Source organism: Doryrhamphus excisus, linkage group LG2 (genome assembly GCF_037039965.1).
Source record: "Doryrhamphus excisus strain RoL-2023G ecotype Guam linkage group LG2, RoL_Dexc_Guam_v1.1, whole genome shotgun sequence".
Taxonomy (NCBI): Eukaryota; Metazoa; Chordata; class Actinopteri; order Syngnathiformes; family Syngnathidae; genus Doryrhamphus; species Doryrhamphus excisus.
In genome coordinates this window covers 27,442,539-27,462,168 of record NC_136358.1, presented here as the reverse complement: position 1 = coordinate 27,462,168, position 19,630 = coordinate 27,442,539, and the positions used below count along the sequence as shown (strand labels likewise).

Here is a 19,630-nt window from a genome sequence, read left to right as displayed (position 1 = left end):
CGGGGGTTCGATGGCACACATTGCACGCCTGAAGGGTCGAGTGGCTGCCTATTGTTGGGGGGATTCGGAGTGGGTTCATCAATCTTGTCATCAAAAATCAACATGCTTGTTTGTCTGTGACTGTGTATGCATGCCGGTGTGAAAGAGAACGTGTGCGCTTCAGAAATGTACCTTTTTGGTCCGAGCCAGGTTCTAGTGGACCGTGGGTCGATAGATCAATGCGGAGTGGAAGACACACACTCAGCAGAGCCAGAATAGCTCTGGAAAGGCCACAGCAATCAGTCTTAGCCAAGCCGGTCCCATAATCATCCCGTAAAGATTGCAACTCTCAACAGAGGCTATTTTTACACACGGTCACTTGAGACTCTTTCAATATGCAGCAATTACAGACGCTGATAAATGAGCGTAATGATGCAATCATTGTCTGATTTTATTATTGGATTTCTTTAAAAACCTTGCAGCTGCTCAGGCGTAAAAAAAAACAACAACCAAAAACCACATAGAGGCCGGCTGATGGTTGGCTGGTGAGCTTGAATGGTGAAAAAAAAGATAAAGAATGGCTGGCATTTGTCATGTTGTCATGTTGATGGGCCTTCTTCATAATAACATTGTAGCGTCTTCGCCACCATTAAGGTTGATCTGAATCAGTTTGTGTCCGCCTTTACCGAAAGTTCCTTTTCGACTTTTTGAGGACTAAGCCTTTTGTAGGGGATGCTAATAGCGTGCTACTATAGGATAAAACGTCACATTAATTAATTAATTAATTAATTAATAAAACTTCACTTACATGTAAGGTTATAAAATGTTGTTGAAATGTTTGCTAGCATCACTTTATCTTCATCTTGTCTATTACTAAGCTACATATTATTAGTACCAAAAAACGATATTGTCCAACTCGCAATTTCCCATACCGGTATCTACCGATACCGATATGACATATCTCCTGCGGCGGAATTAACGTTTTTTTTAATACGGATTTTCATGATCGGGAAAAACCATCAACTAATATCGCATTTTTATGCATCCTTACATATTCATTCATTCTCTACTGCTTATCCTCACAAGGGTCGCAGGGGTGCTGGAGCCTATCCCAGTTGTCTTCGGGCGAGAGGCGGGGTACACCCTGGACTGGTGGCCAGCCAATCACAGGGCACATATAGACAAACAACCATTCACACTCTTATTCATACCTATGGACAATTAACTACAATTAACATGCTAGGTCAGGGGTCGGCAACCTTTACTATGAAAAGAGCCATTTTACCCAATGCCCACTGAAGAAAAATAGCCTGGAGCCGCAAAACATATAGTATGTTTAAAACAACATTGGAGGGAATTTGGGGGTATCAAAGTAGTTCAGATAAGAAAAGACGAGTTGGAGTACTCTTGCTAGTTTTGGAGATAAACTTACATAAATGTATGTGTAAACTACTGTAAACGTAAAAACAAGTTCCCATGCCGCTGTTTTTAAATTATCTCAAATTTATTTTTTAGATTTGTAGGTAAGTATTACTTGTTTTTCTTCATGTACTGAACTGGATAGCAGTCAGAACTCACTCAGGATGCATTCATGGTCTCAGACAAAGTTGGATTTTTTAAAACTCATTACAAAAGACGTGCATTTTCCCCACTCGGGTGTTAAAAATATTCAAGCATCGCAAAGGGAGCCACAATAAAGAGGCTGAAGAGCCACATGCGGCTCTGGAGCCGCAGGTTGCTGACCCCTGTGCTAGGTTAATTAGTCGCTATTTAACCTAGCATGTTTTTTGGGTGTGCTGGAGCCTATCCCAGCTGTTTTGGGCCGAGAAGCGGGGTACACCCTGGACTATTGGCCAGCCAATCACAGGGCACATATAGACAAACAACCATTCACACTCTTATTCATACCTATGGACAATTAACTACAATTAACATGCTACAGTGAAGAAAATAAGTATTTGAACACCCTGCTATTTTGCTATTTCTCCCACTTAGAAATCATGGAGGGGTCTGAAATTTTCATCGTAGGTGCATGTCCACTGTGAGAGAGATAAACTAAAAAGAAAAATCCAGAAATCACAATGCATGATTTTTTAACAATTTATTTGTGTGATACAGCTGCAAATAAGTATTTGAACACCTGAGAAAATGAATGTTAATATTTGGTACAGTAGCCTTTGTTTGCTATTACAGAGGTCAAACGTTTCCTGTAGTTTTTCACCAGGTTTGCACACACTGCAGGAGGGATCTTGGCCCACTCCTCCACACAGATCTTCTCTAGATCAGTCAGGTTTCTGGGCTGTCGCTGAGAAACACGGAGTTTGAGCTCCCTCCAAAGATTTTCGATTGGGTTCAGGTCTGGAGACTGGCTGGGCCATGCTAGAACCTTGATATGCTTCTTACGGAGCCACTCCTTGGTTTTCCTGGCTGTGTGCTTCGGGTCGTTGTCGTGTTGGAAGACCCAGCCACGATCCATCTTCAATGCTCTGACAGAGGGAAGGAGGTTGTTCCCCAAAATCTCACAATACACGGCCCCAGTCATCCTCTCTTTAATGCAGTGCACTCGTCCTGTCCCATGTGCAGAAAAACACCCCCAAAGCATGATGCTACCACCCCCATGCTTCACAGTAGGGATGGTGTTCTTCGGATTGTACTCTTCATTCTTCTTCCTCCAAACACGCTTATTGGAATTATGACCAAAAAGTTCTATTTTGGTCTCATCTGACCATAAAACTTTCTCCCATGACTCCTCTGTATCATCCAAATGGTCATATGCAAACTTAAGACGGGCCTTGACATGTGCTGGTTTAAGCAGGGGAACCTTTCGTGCCATGCATGATTTCACATCATGACGTCTTAGTGTATTACCTACAGTAACCTTGGAAACGGTGGTCCCAGCTCTTTTCAGGTCATTGACCAAGTCCTGTCGTGTAGTTCTGGGCTGATTCCTCACCTTTCTTAGAATCATTGAGACCCCACGAGGTGATATCTTGCATGGGGCTCCACTCCGATTGAGATTGACCGTCATGTTTAGCTTCTTCCATTTTCTAATGATAGCTCCAACAGTGGACCTTTTTTCACCAAGCTGCTTGGTAATTGCTCCGTAGCCCTTTCCAGCCTTGTGGAGGTGTACAATTTTGTCTCTGGTGTCTTTGGACAGCTCTTTGGTCTTCGCCATGTTACAAGTTAAAGTCTTACTGATTGTATGGGGTGGACAGGTGTCTTTATGCAGCTAACGACCTCAAACAGGTGCATCTGATTCAGGATGATACATGGAGTGCAGGTGGACTTCTAATGGGCAGACTAACAGGTCTTTCAGGGTCAGAATTCTAGATGATACACAGGTGTTCAAATACTTATTTGCAGCTGTATCACACAAATAAATTGTTAAAAAATCATGCATTGTGATTTCTGGATTTTTCTTTTTAGTTTATCTCTCTCACAGTGGACATGCACCTACGATGAAAATTTCAGACCCCTCCATGATTTCTAAGTGGGAGAAATAGCAAAATAGCAGGGTGTTCAAATACTTATTTTCTTCACTGTAGGTTAATTAATCGCTATTTAACCTAGCATGTTTTTTGGAATGTGGGAGGAAACCGGAGTACCCGGAGAAAAACCACGCATGCACAGGGAGAACATGCAAACTCCACACAGAGATGGCCGAGGGTGGGATTGAACTCAGGTCTCCTAGCGTGCTAAACACTCGACCACCGTGCAGCCCTCTTTATATAAAATATATCACTATAATTGCAAGCAGAAAATATTAAAATATTACAATGTGTTTTTAGCTAGTTTTGCTAAAATTGTCAAATGCATGAGTTTTTGTATGACTTGGGGTTTTTTTTTGCCAAAAGTTTGCCCCGGTTTTTGCTTTGTGATGTATAATTTCTGTGGAATGGCGTACCCAAACAAAGCACCCTTCACATTGGTGACTCACTATGACTGCTAAATAACTCCCCATGGGGCCAAAAGAGTTGTCATCCCCTCCTGTGCTCTCATCTTCGCCAACAAGAGTCTTCAATAAGGTAAAAATTATGCAAAATGGGTCAACAAACCCCGAGTTAACGCTGTATTAAATACAAACTCCCATTTTAAACAACATTGCAAGCCCAGAATAGGACACTCTTGCAGCACATATTTCACCACTGAACGATCATTCCATTCACAGGCGTATGCAATTGTGTAACATAACGTGATTAATTGGTCAGGACTCCTGCGTGTGCGCCCTGTGAGCCAACCGGTGGCGGTGCCACATCATTGATGGAATTGGTTTTGAAAGCTGAATGAACGGCCAAGATTAGGGTTCATCTTCTATGCCGTACGCTGAAAATTCATCATCTTTCCACCCACTCACAGAAGCACACACACGTGTAATCCTCCCCTGCTTTAGAAATGGAGATTAGAAAGCAGTGTGGCTTCTTTTACGGCTTTCGCTGGGAATTCGGTGATTCATGTTTACATTTCTGTTATGAAATTCAATTTCAATCAATTTTGCATGTTTGCCATGTCCTTGCCGCCGTTTGCGTGCGCTTCATCCATCCTCCACTTGTCTTGTAAGCATCTACGTATATATACCTGTCTCCTCTTGCTATTTATTCTTCTTTTGCAATGCTTGCATCAATTCCAAAGCTCCATTGGAATCAAATTTCTCTTTCAAATTTCCGTCTAACTTTGGTGCATTTCGAAGCAAATAGGACATCACACCGCAGCTTGCGTTACACATCTGCACTGTCAGTCCTCTTGGATGGAGATGGAGAGTGAATTGGATGGAGAGTGAATTGGAACGAAGGGTTAAGACATAGAAACAATGCAGATGTTCAGATTCAGATTACTGCCACCGACAGGACTGGAGTGGAATAGCATCGACTGGAATGCAACTTAACTTAATAATATTCATTCATTCATTCATTTTCTACCGCTTTTTCCTCACGAGGGTCGCGGGGGTGCTGGAGCCTATCCCAGCTGTCTTTGGGCGAGAGGCGGGGTACACCCTGGACTATAGGCCAGCCAATCACAGGGCACATATAGACAAACAACCATTCACACTCACATTCATACCTATGGACAATTTGGAGTCGGCAATTAACCTAGCATGTTTTTGGAATGTGGGAGGAAACCGGAGTATGCATGGGGAGAACATGCAAACTCCACACAGAGATGGCCGAGGGTGGAATTGAACCCTGGTCTCCTAGCTGTGAGGTCTTCGCGCTAACCACTAGCGACTGTGCCGCCCTCACTTAATAATATAACTTAGATAATAATATAACTAACCAATTTAGATATTCAGATTTAGTTTTTTTTTGGACTTTTTGGACTTTTTTTTGGCCTACATGCTAACCACTCGTCCACCGTGCGGCCACTAGCAACACCAAGGATGAAGAATGAATGGATTAGAAATGGCATAGAAATGTGTGTGCGCCGTCATGCCCAGGCAATGTCGTCGTATCTTTATCAACTCACGTCTTCATGATGTCTTCATCTTTGCGGCCTGTTTATCTGCGTTTGATATTTCCAGAATAGCATGACCAACAGCCGAGAAGCCTGATGTGTGTTGGTTTCTGCAAGCACGCCTCTCCGTCAGGGATTAATGCCCAGGATGACAATACACACCCATATAGACACAGATTAATGGCCGCCCTATCATCTAAAAAGCCTCTCAATAGCAATCTACTTGAGCATCCTTCTTCTTCCAGCCTCCTCCTCCTCCACTCACACGGCTCTTCATGGTGTCTTGCCACATGCTAAACCTCTAATGGTTGTGTTTTGCTCAGTGATTTTCATTCAAGGCTATTCCTTTTTTGTGGCGCTCAGTCCTCTTTGAAGTGGCGGAATAAAGAAGGGATGCTCGTGTTCTGAGGGCGTTTAGTCAAGATGTCTGCATTTATGCATGCATTTGGCCCCCCGGGAGACAAAGACTAAACTTAAAACAGGATGTAGCCTCTTTTGAAATAGTCTTTGATGCATAATTCATTATATTGAAATTGTGTTTATTCATACTTATTGAGACGCACATAAAGCATGCTTTTATAGCCTGTTGGACTGTGGAGCACAATGCATACTGTATATATCATCATCAAGCATAAATGCTTACTGTCTTGTAGCATTGGGCCGGATGGGAGTGGAGACAATATTGGAAATTCTCTAATTAGAACCAGGACTTTTAATTACCTAAACCACAAAAAGGACATAGTGTCGATTGGAAGAAAATTATTTTTTTTTAAATATATAAATTTTACGAATGTGAGTGTGAATGGTTGTTTGTCTATATGTGCCCTGTGATTGGCTGGCCACCAGTCCAGGGTGTACCCCGCCCCAAAGACAGCTGGGATAGGCTCCAGCACCCCCCGCGACCCTCGTGAGGAAAAAGCGGTAGAAAATGAATGAATGAATAAATTTTACTTGAATAATGATCTGGAGTGCATGAGAAAGTGGGAGAATGTATCTCTTTGTGATGTGCGTACACATGAGCAGTGATTACTGATTACTATGTCATAAATCATGATCAGTAATCTTTGATTATAAATACATGATATTTGATTGATTACAGAATTTTAACCTTATTGATCAGGACTGAAGTTCATCAAAAGTTAAGAAAAATAATGATAAGGACATCTTTGTCCCGCAATAGTAGCAATTCAACTACACTTTTTCGACATATTTTTTTTATTTTAAAGCTCTAAACTGGATTTTCATCACATGAATAATTTGTTTAGGATATTGACATACAGAAACAAAAATATAACCATTCAAGAATACAAACTCAAAGTCACAACAGTCTATATCACCGTAGCTCAAACTGTGCCCAGAGACGTTCATGTGATAGACATGCCATGATGCCGTTCACTGCGCTAACAATGCTGGCCTTTTTTGGGCCTTTACATCGGCCTACAAAAACCAACCCTCAATTTATGCAGACACCTACTGAGTATTTGGTTTTGGTTTTGTACAGACACCAACCCGTGTGCAAATGAACCGTGACAACATGACAACTCATCATTATCTCGACAAGGTAGAATTACAACCCTCCTCCAAAGTAGAAATATGCATACATTTCTACCTCATTGTGATGATGTATGAAGGATAAATCATTACTTAGTGTCGTTGTTGAAATATTTTTTGGCTTAACTGTGGCGAGACTCACTTGTGATCCTTTTTTCTACTGTGTGTGTGTGTGTGTGTGTGTGTGTGTGAGTGAGTGGTTTGCTCGCTGGAAGGAAACAGCTATCTCTCTGTATGTCAGGCGTTGGTTGAGAAGGGGTAATAGAGTAAGGAGGGAGTAGGAGGAGAGGGAAAAGGAGAAGGAAGAGCACTGTAGCGCCCGGGGAACGATGACAGCCATCACGCTGAAAAATGGTGACACACATAGCCCGAGATACACACACTTACACACACCTGGATCACACTCTGATGTTATTGAGCCCTTAGGCTTTTGTATTATGCTTGAGTGATTTTTTTTTTTTCTGCTGTCTTTTCAAAGTGTGACTTACAGTAACGTAACACTTTTTGTACTGTATATCACATTCTTTTCTGGCATTGATGTGCATTCATTGTCATTTTTAATTTTTTTGTAAATTAATAAGTGTTGAGCTTTCATCATATTAACAGTGCATGACGTCAGTATTAGTTCATTTCATGAATGTAATATTAATCAACACCTTCTATAGTCATTTCACTTCCTTACTTCCTTTCTTTCTACGTAAATTGCTCGCCTTTTCTTTCATCCCTTTTTGGATGCAAAGTATTTTTTTTCCAAAGCCTCCTTGTGTCTATTATTGACTTTTCCCTGTTTCTTGTCTTCCATTACAGCAAAATGATACAACACCTTTCTCTTGCTGTCATTTATCCCTTTCATCATTCTAAGATCATCTCCTCGTTTCCTTTCTTCTCCCCGCATCACTCCCTCCTCCGCACACATAAACCAAATGTCATCTCTACCGTGAGCACCACACTTACTCAAAGCCCAATGCCCTGTCACGCCCCCCCCAACCCACATTTGGGTGCTAAATCCACGGAATTACAGTGCAGCAACACCAGTAAACATCCACGCATTCATAGGACGAGAAGGCGCATCCCGCCGCTGCCCGGCTTGGTGAGAGGCCGTTTAGTCACTTTATCAAATGTCATTGCTGAAAAGGTCAGCCTTCACGCAGGCTCCGCTCCAGATAAAACAATGCTCCGCCTCCTGTCATGGCCGCTGCCGTCCCCACCGTGGTTGATGCTCACGGGCTCGATGAGCCTGTCTTGCATTTTAAAGCTCACCTTTACCCTCGCACCTCAGTGCTCTTGAGCAAAGACCCTGTTATGTCATATTTGACATCTTGCATATACATCTTACATTTTTACTGACAAAATGGACAAATTCCCTGTAAAAAAAAAAGCACATGCGAGCCAAAAGCCAAACAAAACCAAAATGATTGACTACCTTAAATGCCCCAAAAAGGCATTTATTTTTTATAATTGATTTATTATAATAAATAATATTAAAGAACGATAAGAGGTGGGCAGCCATGTAGTTTCCCGTAGGATTGAAATTCCAAATATAAGTAGATTTGCTGCAGTTATCTTGATTTTAATCAAATGTAATGCGTTCTTCTTTCCGCCACTCCAAACTACAACCACAGTAATTTACCTTTTTATGCAACTTTATTCATTCATTCATTCATTTTCTACCGCTTATTCGGATCTTATTAATTGTGCTAATGTACCGAACGCCGAATGCTATTTTTGTGCTCTGACAGTGAAATTAATTTAGAAAGGTGTTACGCAAGTGAAACTACCACTAGCGTCGCTTCACTGCATATGGCATATCCATATTGTTTATTGTTTTGAAGCCAGAGCCATACAGTACACACCGACCAATGACGTGCAGGTAGATTTTTCCACAGGAGCAGCACTCTCCACTCACCCTCTGACACTGTGCTGTGTTTGCCGTGATAGACCACCACACCCCCGCTGGCTGCTGCAGGGCCCCTCAGACCTTGGAAGCTGCAGCCAAGAAAGTGTCTGTCCAGCCAGTGTCAACTATGTGTTTACCGTGGGCCCCCCCGGGGGTCAGCCAGGGCATGCCGGGCTCAGTATGTCTCACCCGCTGCCATTGATCACGCCTCTGATGCTGCGACAGACAGGCAGCTGTATAGCGGCGCCACATTGTGCGTGAAAAATTGGATTTTTGTTGGTGCAGCATTTGGCTGCCGGAGAAGCTTCTGTTGGCAGCTTGGTGCAAAATAGCTTATCACTTAGCGCAGATCCACCTTCTATTTGGAAATATTTAAGTAAGATATGTCCAATTTAAGAGCAGGAAAGCACCTCTTGAGCAACAGTCTTTACCCTCCTGTGTGTTTTCTCCCAGCATGCCGCATACGCCGTGCTCAAACATTTATGGAGCCGAGACTTTACTATGTGGTCATGCATTTATGTATGTTTCCCTCGCTTTGCTCACGTCGACCTTATCGGACTAAACCTGTTTTTCTTAGAACATTAGAGAATTCATATGCATCCCGATCCCAGACATAAAATTCTCATATGTTTCATTGCATGCTCTACATAACTTTATTGACATTTGAATTGGGACTAGATTACAGTCCTCTTTATGCGGCTTCTCCTAGAAATACGTCCCAAACCACTCTTAATCATATTAGCATTTGGAAAGCTCGCTCACCTCATTGCGATGCTAGATTGTAGGCGTGTGTATAAAGCAGCTTATAGCGTTTTATTGTCCCCCTAAGGAGACACGGCAATGTGGTGAGGACATGTGAAGTATTTCTTTCAGGGCGAACGGCCGTGAATCATTGTGCTAGAATGTTTGCTCACGCTTATCCTTCAGAGCATTTCTCCGACACTGACAGCTCTGTTTTGAAATAAGCGGCAAAGTGCTTTATTTTTCTTTTAAAGGGATGTTTTTATGAGGTAGGCATGCATTTATTTCAAGGACTATCACCGGATATATATTAGATGGATGTAGTATAGATTTTTTTTTTTTTTATTGGAGACTACTTCATTGTGCTGCTTGATACAATCAAGTATTTGTGTTGTGACTATCACACTTCAAGTTGAACGATATTCCACACTGCTCTCAGTCAGTCAGTCAGCGTCATTCTTACTCGAAGCATCCAAGAGGCGTAGCGATACAATCAAAAGATGCTGTTGGTTCTTGGTTGACACTACAGACATGTTGTAATGAGGGATAACGGTAGATGAAGACATCTGTTTGCACAAAAGACCTTCTCAGGAGGATTTAGTGGGAAAGTGTAAAAAAGCAAGTAGAGTAGTACTACAGTTTGTGTTAGTAATTTGATCCGGAACAAATGTTCTCATAGAAAATCATGCAAATCCAATTAATCCATTCAAAATAATCATTTAGGGCTGTCACGTGATTAAAATGTGTAATCAGATTAATAAGCTTTCAAATGAATCATGACTAATTATGGCCATTTTACTGTATTTTAATAGTCATACTGTTTAATACTGTAAATAATTTGTATTAACACCTCCAAATGAAGTTTAAAAATCTATTTTCCTGTATTTTTCTCCTTAATAGCAGAACATTTGAATACACATTAAGTGTGTTATTATGCACAACGAGGCGTTGCGTTGAAGGACACCATGCAGTGTAGGTTAAAGTCACGTTTTGGGTGTATTTTCCGGGATTTCCAAGTTAACTTCAATGCTGATAGGAATATGGTATCTTTTCGTAGATTAAATGAAGTTTGGAGTGTCAGTGAACGCCCCTCGGGGTCATGTGGTCACAACGAGGAACTGTAGTTGTAATTGGAGTGATGTTGCTGTGTGTGTTTTGTGTTGTGATGTGTGATGTTTACGTCAAAAATGGAACCATGCCAGATCGTTGTAAGCTAACGCTTCAGCTGTCCATGGGAGGTGTTTGTCAAATGCCTGCGTGGAGGTGTGTGAGGACTGCGGAGCTGAGCAATAAGTCAAGAGGAAGAAATGGAGGATTTTTTCAGTGGATGAATGTGCTTGTGGGCATCACGTCGGGATAGTTAATGACTGTCAGCTATGCAGCTGTGGAGTTAGCGAGCACGCCAACTGAAGAGAGGAGAGGAGCGAAAATGGATGGAAAGGGGAAAGTGGACAGATACAAGGTATGAAGCCGTGGACGCACAGAGAAGCGGAGTGAAATGGAGGAGAAGTTGCCAAGATATTTTCTCATCTTCTCATCTTCTTCCAGCAAGCTGAAGAAGACGAAACAACCGAGGCTGTGGGCCAATTCTTTGCTTCTGTGATCAATAACAACAAAGCAAAGTGGAAGTATTGCTCATAAAATAACTCAAATATCACCCGGTCTCTTGTTAGCTTTTTTTTTTAACACATCTGTCCGGCCCCATTCTGGCTCCTATTCCATCGGTGCTGGCTTTTTAAGTCTTAAAGAGCCTCTCTCACTTCTTGTAAGAGCTTTAAAAGCACAATGTCTGTGGGAAGCAATTTTTCAGCAGGATCAGAGTCTGACGGAAATAGATACACAGCGGGAACGGGGATGGCCTCTTCAGGAGGAAGGCTTTGACCTTGAATTGTCCTCGCTTCCCCTCAAGGGTGTTCAGTGAGATGTTTCGATTGTGGCTTTGTTGTTGCCAACAAAGCAAATAGTAGACGGGTAGAAGCACCTTGTCGTTCTGTGCAACGGGACATTTATTTAGCAAACTTGCATTATTAAGGATGTTGTCTAAATATTGTTGCTCTTTTTATGTGTCCTTGCAGGCAGACTCGGGAACAGGAGACGCCCCCGGACTTCTTCTATTTCTCTGACTTTGAGAGACACAATGCTGAGATTGCGGCCTTCCACCTGGACAGGTGAGGCGGAGACATGCATCGGAAGTTCTGCACAAAAACATCCTATCTAAAACAACAACACAGCCTTCCATTCATTCATTCATTCATTTTCTACCGCTTATCCTCACGAGGATCACGGGGGTGCTGGAGCCTATCCCAGCTGTCTGGGTACACCCTGGACTGGTGGCCAGCCAATCACAGGGCACATATAGACAAACCACCATTCACACTCACATTCATACCTATGGACAATTTGGAGTGGCCAATTAACCTAGCATGTTTTTGGAATGTGGGAGGAAACCGGAGTACCCGGAGAAAACTGGGAGAACATGCAAACTCCACACAGAGATGGCTGACAGTGGGATTGACCCTGGTCTGCGTGCTAACCACTAGACCACCGTGCAGCCCACAGCCTTCCATTTGAAGCATTTTTATCAAGCAAAGTTTACATTTAATGAATTATGAACTCGCCATATTTGTGTTTATCCAACCATGATGCGGCAGGAAACAATTCCCCCAATCAGCAGTCTGAGACGTACACATCTGACATATGTCCTGCTAACAGCCAGGAAGTGTCATTAAAACACAACTTATGTCACCGTAAACAATAACACAAACTTGGGGCAGGGAAAATTGTCCCTTTGTGCAATCAGCAGTATGCACTCTGCCAAAAAAATGGCAGTAAATAGCAATGAATGGCCTTCTATTCCTACCCACCTCCATTGTGACTCCAAAAATACGCACATTGGAAATAATGTTGGTGACCAAAAGGTCAAGTTGAAGCTGTTCTTCTCTGTGGTCATGGAGGGACCATGTCCTGTTTGATGTCCTGCTGCTTTGACTCCGGCCCTGATTGCTAATCTGCGCCTCCTCGTGTCAGCTCATTAAGCACCTGGCAGGGAGGAAGACAAAGCTGCAGAACACTAGACGTGAAGGGCACCTCTGCCTTCCTGTAAAGATTTGTAATATGGTGACATTATTTTACATGAAGACCGGAATACTAATGTTGGAATTAAGGTTTTACTACGCAAGAGATCACCTTGTGACAATACCTGTAAAAAGCCGCCATAATTACACCTTAGGGCTATTGTTATCTATTCCCAATTAGCCGATGGCTCATGTCATGTAGGACAGTGTTTTTCAACCTTTTTGAGCAAAAATGTTTCAAAATGTCACCACGACCTCACACGTGCATCAATAAGTCTATCAGTGGAACAAGGCAGGTGTTGCCACACGGACCAATATTACATTATTATTACAGTAGCCACGTTTTTACATGACGAGTTTTTCTCTTTCCGAATGACCTTTCAGGAAACAATGGTATCCATGGAAAGGAATATTCCAATCTCTTGTCTTACATGCGCCGTGAAAATCAACCAGAATAGTCAATAGGGCATGCCCAGTAAAACGTAAACACCAACATCACGTGATACCGGCTTCCTGGAGTTTTTCTTTCGCTTGTTGGAATAACTCCGTATTGTCCGTTTTTCGTCTGTGCAGTCTTGGAATTTAGTTTGAATCAAAAACAAACTTTGCTTAGCATTCCAGTGCCGATTGCTGGCCTCCATTTTTAAAACGGAAGAACGTCTGGATCTGCGTGTTACGTCATAAGAACGCACCCGGGATAAATTTAAACAGGAAAAGATCAAATTCAATCTTGCTAATATTTTATAATTAAACTCTGGACATGTTTTATATAGATATATATTTTCTTTTTTAATAAAAGTAGACTTGTGAATGGCGTATAGAAGGGTTTAGATTCTGTTCCACAGATGGCGCTAATGCACACGAAAGCTGCTGGCCAACCGCCAATAAACAACAGAAGAAGAAAAACACCACGAAGAAGAAGAAGGCACCCTGACAAATTTCCGTTTGAGCGGGTACAAGATGCCTCAATCGGATTGGTTAAAGGAATATTCCATATCTGTTCAATTCTTTCCGTTTGAGCAAATAAACCAAAGTGAATTGGAATATTTGGGTCCATGTATACTATTGACATAATGGCTATTGACATCATATTTGCAAATGATGATTAATAAATGTTAATTATAAAAATTGATATTGGATAATTCCTCACGGCGCACCTGGCGGTTTCTCAAGGTACACTAGTGCGCCGCGCGGCACAGTGGTTGAAAATCACTGATGTAGGAAACGGCATCCCAATAATGGGATCGTCAGAACCTTGCATGTTCTCTGTTTTTACACGCTTTTATACGTCTTCTCATTCACTGCTTCTATCGGTTTTGTGTCACAAACACATGGCCGTACAGTGAAGCCCTGAGCACCGAGAGGCCACGAGTCCCAGAGAATAAATTGGGCTTCCCACAGCCAGCATCCGACCCAACAATGACTTAGCTGAGCAGTACGCTCTTTTCCCTCTTTCACTGAAGGGAGCTTCGTGAAAAAACAGGAAACATCAGAAGGCTTAGGGTCGGAGCGGCGATGCGAGCGTTGCTTTTTCATTTCCATCCTGACACAAGTTGAGAGCGAGGTTACAACACTTGTCCATTCACATGTCGACGGGGGGGGGGCAGAGGAGAGAAACGGTGGAGTCGCTCTCGTCTTTCCTTTAGGCGCAATGACACAGAATGCAGAAATTGCATTAGCAGCAGCTTTTGTCAACAGTCTGCTACACATCTGCTTCTCCTCTCTCTCCCCCCCCCCCCACACACACACACACACACACACAGCTGGCATATGTGTGTGTGGGTTGAGGGGAAGAGGAGGAAACCAAAGGCATGAAAGGCCCTGTGCCCATTCTAAATATAAGCCAGGCAGGGTTTGCCAAAAGCAGCACTTTATTTTTTTTCCCCTTTATTTTGTCTGTTCTAAATTAGACCTTGGCTACAGACGGGGGCCCGCTGCTGGTGTTGCAGAGTGAGGCTGCACTGCCTCCCACGGGGCCCATAGTCGTACAGAGGCTCCTTTAAAGCAGCAATAACACAGCCAAAGCCACCTCTCTTGTAGGCTGTACGCCGCCATTAACACACTTCATTATGTGATTGGATTCACTTCAGGTGGAAAAAGAGCAGCCCGTCTGCGGCGATGCCAAAACAGATCGAATACAACCTCATATTGAACAGTCACTGATGCTTGTGAGAGGGACGAAAAAAGGCAACTGATGCTGTTGCATTTAGCATGGGAACAGAAGAAACACTACATTGTGTCAATTTTGCATTCGAGGAAAATAAAAGCTTGATCCTATTTTTCGTACTTTGAATTTAATGCACATTTAATAGGTTTTTGGAGACTCTGTTCCTGCCGCATTTCTCGATCTGCTCTGTTCTGTAGGGCGGAAAAGTCGTCTACAACTGTAGTGTGACGGGATGATGTTTTTATTCCATATACAGTGGAACCTTGGTTAGCATGCGCTTGGTTTGCGTACATTTCCAGATTTGCATACAATATGGTGTGGGTGTTTATATATATATATAGTTTTTTTCTATCATTTAAGTTTTGGCCTATTACATAACCCCCCCCCCCCAAAAAAAAAAAACAAAAAAACTCCACATTGGGAATTGCTGTCCAAATTCACTTTTCTGACAGGTCAATTTTCACCCGTTTTTCAGGTCCACCGCTGTCGCCATTTCTCCTTTTTTGAGGTGTTTAAACGACACTTTTCTGGACAAAACCCACCACAAATTCATCAGGGGTCCCGGCAGGACTTAAAGAAGGCAAAAAAAAATCCCACTTTTTTGACGGTTTGATTTTCGCCCATTTTTTACGTCTGCGGTTGTCGCAAATTTGACTTTTTGAGGTGTTTAAACGACAATTTTCTGGTCCGGGAGGTGGACAAAACCCACTACACATTCATCAGGGGTCCCGGCAGGACCTAAAGAAGGCAAAAAAAAATCCCACTTTTTTGACGGTTTGATTTTCGCCCATTTTTTACGTCTGCGGTTGTCGCAAATTTGACTTTTTAGAGGTGTTTAAACAATAGTATTCTGGTCTGGGAGGTGGACAAAACCCACCACACATTCATCAGGGGCCTGGCAGGACCTAAAGAAGGCAAAAAAAAAATCCCACTTTTTTGACGGTTTGATTTCCCCCTGTTTTTTTAGGTCCGCCTTTGTCGCAAATTTTACTTTTTTTGAGGTGTTTAAACGATAGTTTTCTGGTCCGGGAGGTGGACCAAAAACACCACACATTTAGTCCATACCAAGCTTTACATCCATAAAGATACACAAACCTCTTTTACGTCACACGTAGGTGAAAAATATAAGCAAACATAAAAAAATATTTCTTTTTCAGTGTATTCAAACTTTTTTTGCTGAGGGCTGAACCATCCTGTTATTTTTGCAACATCACGAATAAATAAACATGCTTCGTAGTTTATTGTATTTATTTGATATATTCCCTATCTCTCCTCCGACTCCTCCCCACGTCTCCATCTTTAATCTGGTGATGTCCTCCTCCAGCCTGCCCTCGGGCCCTAAGCCCATTAGCTGTTGTCGGGGGGGGGGTATCAATTTTTAAAGAGCCAGTTCTGATGTCATATTGAAGACATTGGCCACAGATGCATAAAATGGACATTTGGCACGCACACCGCCATGTCATCTTTTACCTCACACAACAATACCACACTTAACCTGAGATTCCACTTAAACTGTTCCGGCTGAAGGCACGCAACCACGGCGACGTCCGCAGCAGTTGGCGTATGAATACAACTTCCCTGAATGGATGGTGAAGTTTTATCTTGATGGGCTTTTACGCCAGGATGGTATTTGGAGGTTAGAACAAGCCTGATGGAGACAGGAGGAGGCAGGGGTGCTTTACTGATGTCACAGTGCCCCCTGGTGGCGGATAAGGTATTAGGTTCCTAAGCCAGGGTGGACAGAATTTCACTGTTAAATCAACACTTTACATTGAAAATGTATGGATGCTCAACCCCAGTGTGTTTTTCCTATCCTGTAGGATTCTGGACTTCCGCCGCGTTCCCCCTGTGGCCGGCCGACTTGTCAACATGACCAAGGAAATTCGAGATGTCACACGAGATAAAAAGCTATGGAGGACATTCTTCATATCACCAGGTAATGTTCCTCATGTAGAGGAGAGCTAATTGTAGAACCCGAAATGCAGGGGACATTAATATTAACGGGGAACTCGCCGCATACGCTCGCCTGCATCAAAGCGCCGCACTTAATGAGCTATGCAACTTTTGGTCACATATTACGCACACGGGAACGTCTCATGGGACTGAATTTACTTACAATCTCAGCAATTAATCCAAGTCATTGAATCCCTCCCGGGGCCATTAATCTTGTCTGAACGCTGTTTCATCGTTGGTGTGCTTTGAATGCCTGAAGAGCAAAAAAAAAGGCGCGGTCGGGAAGGATGTAACTTGAGTACAACCAAATATGAATCATTGGTGTTGCTATTGACCTAAAAAAGGAGCGACAGGATGTTGAAAATGTATTGTTACTCACATCATTATTAAACATATATATTGTATTTTATGGACTATAAGTCGCTCCGAAGTCACACAAGGCCAAAAATGCATAATTAGGTAGGAAAAAACATTTTTTGCGGGTAATTTATTTTATAAACTATAAACTTCCAACAATAAAAGAATAGAGAACATGCTGAATAGGTGTAAGATATGCTAACACAAAAAATAAACATGAACAGAAAAGATGTCCATTGTTTATGGAACATAAACACTTTTTTCATTTATAAGTCGCTCTGGAGTATAAGTCGCAGGAACAGCCAACCTATGAAAAAAAGTGCGACTTATAGTCCGGAAAATACTGTAACTAATACAGAAAATTATCAATGTAAAGTTAGAATTTTGGATTCAACTCTTAATCATAATAAAGCATGTCATGAATATGTATGTGATCATATATAATATATAATATCAACATTATGTGTTCAATTCTTCCCTCAGCCAACAACGTGTGTTTTTACGGCGAATGTTCATACTACTGCTCCACTGAGCACGCTCTGTGTGGCAAACCAGACCAGATAGAAGGATCCCTGGCCGCCTTCCTCCCAGACCTCGCCCTGGCCAAACGTAAAACCTGGAGGAACCCGTGGAGACGCTCGTACCACAAACGCAAGAAGGCAGAGTAAGAAAATGTTCACTGGTGATGATTACAAATATATTACACTTTAATTCATTTCATTGGCTGCATCGATGTTTTCACTCAGATGGGAGGTGGACCCAGACTACTGCGAGGAGGTCAAACAGACCCCCCCTTACGACAGCGGGACGAGACTGTTGGACATAATGGACATGACTATCTTTGACTTCCTCATGGGTCAGTTGGCGCAAGATGACATTGGTTAGTTTTTTTTTTTAAATATGATGTTTACGTTTACGTTTCATGACAGGAAACATGGACAGGCATCATTATGAGACCTTTGAAAAGTTTGGAAATGAGACGTTTATCATTCATCTGGACAACGGCAGAGGGTGAGAGATCACATGTTGACACACATCATGTGTTTATACGTCTTTTGCGGGGTTTTTTTGCAAGGTGATGATGCAACTCCACAATAGAAGAGAGCATGTTTGGTGCAAAAAAGCCAAAAAAAAAACGGCCACAAGGTGGAGAGGTCGGCCATAGAAATACATGAAATACATAGAAATGAAAAATGGAAAAATACAGTTCATTTGCAAATGTGAAAATTGTAAATATTTCATGGTTGTTTTCATGTAAGACAACCATTTTTTGTGTTTATGTTTTGGCATCGTTGTTTAGACATTTTGACTAAATATACAGTACATGGCTACATTTGTTAAATGCTGTTATTTGTGTTCCACTGCTGATTACTAAAGAATGGAAAATGATGGAAACAAACTTTTTTTCTTTTGGTATACACAGTACCATGTTTATATCGCCCAAGAAGACAATATTCTTTAGGCCTTGAAAAATTGAAAAGTAACATGCGGCCGAGTGGTTAGGGTGCAGCCCTCACAGCTAAGACACCATGAATGAATGAATAAATGAATGAATGAACATGCAAGATGTGAAATGTTTCTGCATGCTTTCAATAAGGAAAAGTGGCTCCATCTGGTGGACAAATATAAAAATACAAAATTGAAACCAGCAGTCCAACTTAAAGGAAAACAATTAATCTAGCATGTTTTTGGAATGTGGGAGGAAACCGGAGTACCCGGAGAAAACCCACGCATGCACGGGGAGAACATGCAAACTCCACACAGAGATGGCCAAGGGTGGAATTGAACTTGGTCTCCTAGCTGTGAGGTCTTCACGCTAACCACTCGACTGCCGTGCAGCCCCTGGGTGATATATTGATATTTTTATTATCATATTGATATTTAAGCACATATTGTTGATATCGATTTTGATCCGGATTTGCGCTGTATCGCCCTCATTCCTGCGTGCAGGAGGGAGGAGGGGCCTGGAGGCTCAGTTGAAGCAAACAATAAATGCCTATTTAGAGAAATACTTGAAGAAGAACGCATCCATCATTGTTATGAATGGTGATCAATGACCATCCATGATTTGTAGGTTTGGGAAGCACTCTCATGACGAGAAGTCCATTCTGGTTCCGCTGACCCAGTGCTGCAGGTAAAGTCACGTTTGCTATGAATCTTAATGTTTTTGCTCAATGTGTGTGTGTGTGTGTGTGAGCCGTACCTAATCGTCTATATTTTGTGCAGGGTACGCAAGTCGACACACTTGCGTCTGCAGCTGCTGGCTAAGGAGGAATACAAGCTGTCCACGCTGATGGCGGAGTCCCTGGTGAGGGACCGCCTCAGCCCCATCCTCATCCAGCCACACCTGGACGCCATGGACCGCCGCCTACGCCAGGTCAGCACTTTTCATGCTTTTTAAACTCCACTTCCAAACTCCGATGTAGCTTTAGAAGGATAATGCTGTTATGTTATTTTGGG

The 19,630-nt window shown here is 42.4% G+C and overlaps 1 protein-coding gene across 2 annotated transcripts in view; it reads left to right on the top strand.

Annotated features, from left to right (window-relative positions):
• Nucleotides 1–19,630, top strand: part of fam20cb (FAM20C golgi associated secretory pathway kinase b) — a 47,255-nt gene that overhangs the window by 25,315 nt on the left and 2,310 nt on the right. For both annotated transcript variants that reach the window (XR_013627009.1, XM_058062247.2), the window contains exons 4-10: nucleotides 11,695–11,787; nucleotides 16,681–16,796; nucleotides 17,654–17,834; nucleotides 17,917–18,026; nucleotides 18,100–18,181; nucleotides 19,245–19,304; nucleotides 19,397–19,547. Coding sequence is in view for 1 of the 2 variants with exons in the window: in XM_058062247.2 (XP_057918230.2) it covers nucleotides 11,695–11,787; nucleotides 16,681–16,796; nucleotides 17,654–17,834; nucleotides 17,917–18,026; nucleotides 18,100–18,181; nucleotides 19,245–19,304; nucleotides 19,397–19,547 (793 nt within the window). In the remaining variant the exon portion in view is untranslated. The remainder of the gene's footprint in view (nucleotides 1–11,694; nucleotides 11,788–16,680; nucleotides 16,797–17,653; nucleotides 17,835–17,916; nucleotides 18,027–18,099; nucleotides 18,182–19,244; nucleotides 19,305–19,396; nucleotides 19,548–19,630) is intronic.